Source organism: Priapulus caudatus, unplaced genomic scaffold (assembly GCF_000485595.1).
Source record: "Priapulus caudatus unplaced genomic scaffold, Priapulus_caudatus-5.0.1 Scaffold1204, whole genome shotgun sequence".
NCBI lineage: Eukaryota > Metazoa > Priapulida > Priapulimorpha > Priapulimorphida > Priapulidae > Priapulus > Priapulus caudatus.
The window spans coordinates 52933-55595 of NW_014578265.1; the positions used below are offsets into that span (position 1 = coordinate 52933).

A 2663-nucleotide genomic window follows, 5' to 3' on the forward strand; every position below is an offset into this window, starting at 1 on the left:
GGGGAGGGGGAGGTGTTACTGTCAGTAAACGAAGTTAATAGGGAGAAAATTTCCTGAATTAAACAAATGGTTGTCATGCAACAGTGTCAAATTAAATCCTGAAAAATTACCAGACAATTTAAACGAATTTATTATAGGGCGCAATGTCAAGTGAAATCGACGACAGGGGGGAAAATTTTGGAATTAAATCGTAAATTTTATCGTGGGGCACGTTTGTTTGGTGCAGAAACTCAGTGAGTTGGTTGCATGTGGGATCCGTAGTGAACCGGTCAGTGCAAGATGCAAGTTTAAAACGAATCAGGGTAGCTTTATGGCGAACCAATCTCGTACGTGTCACGCATACGTACAGTTGTGTAGTTGGATGCAACACAGTTGTATGCAACATAGTTGTGTGCATCATTTTACAGGAGGAGAAGGTGTACGTGCAACATATCATGAAGCGTCACGGTCCGCTGCTGTGGAAGCTCATACACGAGAGAGACGCGTGGTTCTGCATAGCAGGGTAAGACTGGAGAGCCGCGTGGTTCTGCGTAGCAGGGTAAGATTGGAGAGCCGCGTGGTTCTGCATAGCAGGGTAAGACTGGAGAGCCACGTGGTTCTGCGTAGCAGGGTAAGACTGGAGAGCCGCGTGGTTCTGTGTAGCAGGGTAAGGTGGGAGAGATGCTTTTAAATAATAATAATAATATTAATAATAATAATGCCCTCGCGAATTTCACCTTGCGGTCAAACCCGTGTTGTTGTAATTTTCGAGCGACACATTCGGCCTCTGGCCCCCAACGACCTCTAATTCACCTTTAAGCGATCTCTGTCCCCCCCTCCCCCCACAGGAACGCTAAGCAGATGCCGGCGGATGTGACGGAGGCGTTGAGGGGCGTGGCGCGCAGCGAGGGAGGCCTGGAGGCGGCGTGTGCGGATGACTACGTGCGCTCGCTCGAGCTGTCGCAACGATTCCAGACGGAAACGTGGAGCTGATGATGGCGGCAGACGCTAGACTAGACGATGACTCACCAGCCACCGCACAGTGTATCCTATATATTGTGCTGTATGTATTACATAGTACATAGTATTGTATATTAGTACATAGTACTAGGTATTGTATACTAATATACATACATAGTACTGTATATTAGTACATAGCACATAATATTGTATACCAACCACCGCCACTACCGCGTGGTGTATCCTATATGCTGCTATACATATTACATAGTATCCTATACTACTATATGTACATAGTACATAGTATTGTATATACTATATATACTGATAACGGCAGCAGATAGTATTGTATAATAATGCACATACATAGTACATGGTATTAAGAATATTGAGAATTAAGAAAATAGGCGAGTCTTTGTTTCGAACTATGATCTTGTTGTACCTACACAGTCTAGACAATTCACAATTTTAATGCGGTAGAAAATAAGCATGTAGTTGATTGTAAAACAAGCTTCTGCGTGTAATAAGGATAATAACAGTATTACAACTTTATTGCTGCAATTGATATGTCTATCTGAGAATCATGACATTCAGCGAAACGCAGTTTATTTATTTGTAATTGTCGATGGGATGTGAACAAACTTAGTGCCATCAAACAAACACATATCGCAATCAAACAAACACATATCGCAATCAAACAAACACATATCGCAATCAAAGAAACACGTATCGCAATCAAACAAACGCGTATCGCAATCAAGCAAACGCGTATTGCAATCACACAAATTCGTATCGTAATCCCCCTGTAACGCACGCTGCAGCTAGTTCCGTCAGGCAGCCGCAGGAAGTTCACCCCCCCCCCCCCCCCCCCCCCCCCGCGCCCCCCCCCCCCCCCCCCCCCCCCCCGCCCCCCCGCCCGCCCACCCCCCGCCCCCCCGCCCCCCCCCTCCCCACGCGCCCGCCCGTGCTCTCCGTCGCTCAGCCTCCGCTCGCACCGCCCGGCGCCGCCAGCAGCGCGAGCACGAGCCACGCTCCGGCTCACCGCGGGGCGCCATCCGTCGCGTCGTGCAGGCCTGCTCGTCAGGAGGCGCGCACCGCGGCGGGGCGGAGGCGCGCAGAGGAGGCGGGCGACGATCGGGGAGAAGCCAGCGTTGCACGACAGCGCGCGCAACGCATTGCGTAGATGACGGCCTCGTGAGTGTTGGAGACAGAGGCGTGTGCGCGCGTCGCCAATACCTGTACGTAACACCACAGTAGTTTATAACCGCGTTTAGTATAATTATATTGCTTTGCATGGATTAGTTAGTATAAATTATATTGTTTGTATGTATTAGTTTAGTATAGATTATCTGTTTGTATGTATTAGTTAGATATAATTTATGTTTGTACGTATTAGGTAGTATAATTATATGTTTGATGTATTAGTTAGTATAATTGTATTGGTTGTATATATAATGTAGTGTATTGTTTTATAATGTTGATACTTAGTTTGTATATTAATTCTGGTTTAATGTGTATTTTGATAAGATGATGCTGGCAACGAGCGTGTGGCGTGCGACAACTTGTATGTGACATTACACAGGAATTAGTTAGTACAATTAATATTTAATGTGTATTATTTAATTAATTATGTATGCGCCTCCCCCCCGCCCGAATTCTGTTGACCCCCCCCCCCCAGCAGCATTCACTGACCGACGCTGTTCAGTCGTCCGCGGATCCGCGCT

At 46.9% G+C, this 2663-nt stretch overlaps 1 protein-coding gene across 1 annotated transcript in view; it reads left to right on the plus strand.

Moving 5' to 3' along the window:
• The window catches only part of LOC106815807 (NADPH-dependent diflavin oxidoreductase 1-like), a 27706-nt gene extending 26186 nt beyond the window's left edge, over positions 1-1520 (plus strand). The window contains exons 13-14 of the mRNA XM_014820317.1: positions 408-502; positions 828-1520. Of these exons, the coding sequence (XP_014675803.1) occupies positions 408-502; positions 828-972 (240 nt within the window). The 3' untranslated portion in view covers positions 973-1520. The remainder of the gene's footprint in view (positions 1-407; positions 503-827) is intronic.
• Positions 1521-2663: the final 1143 nt, after the last annotated feature.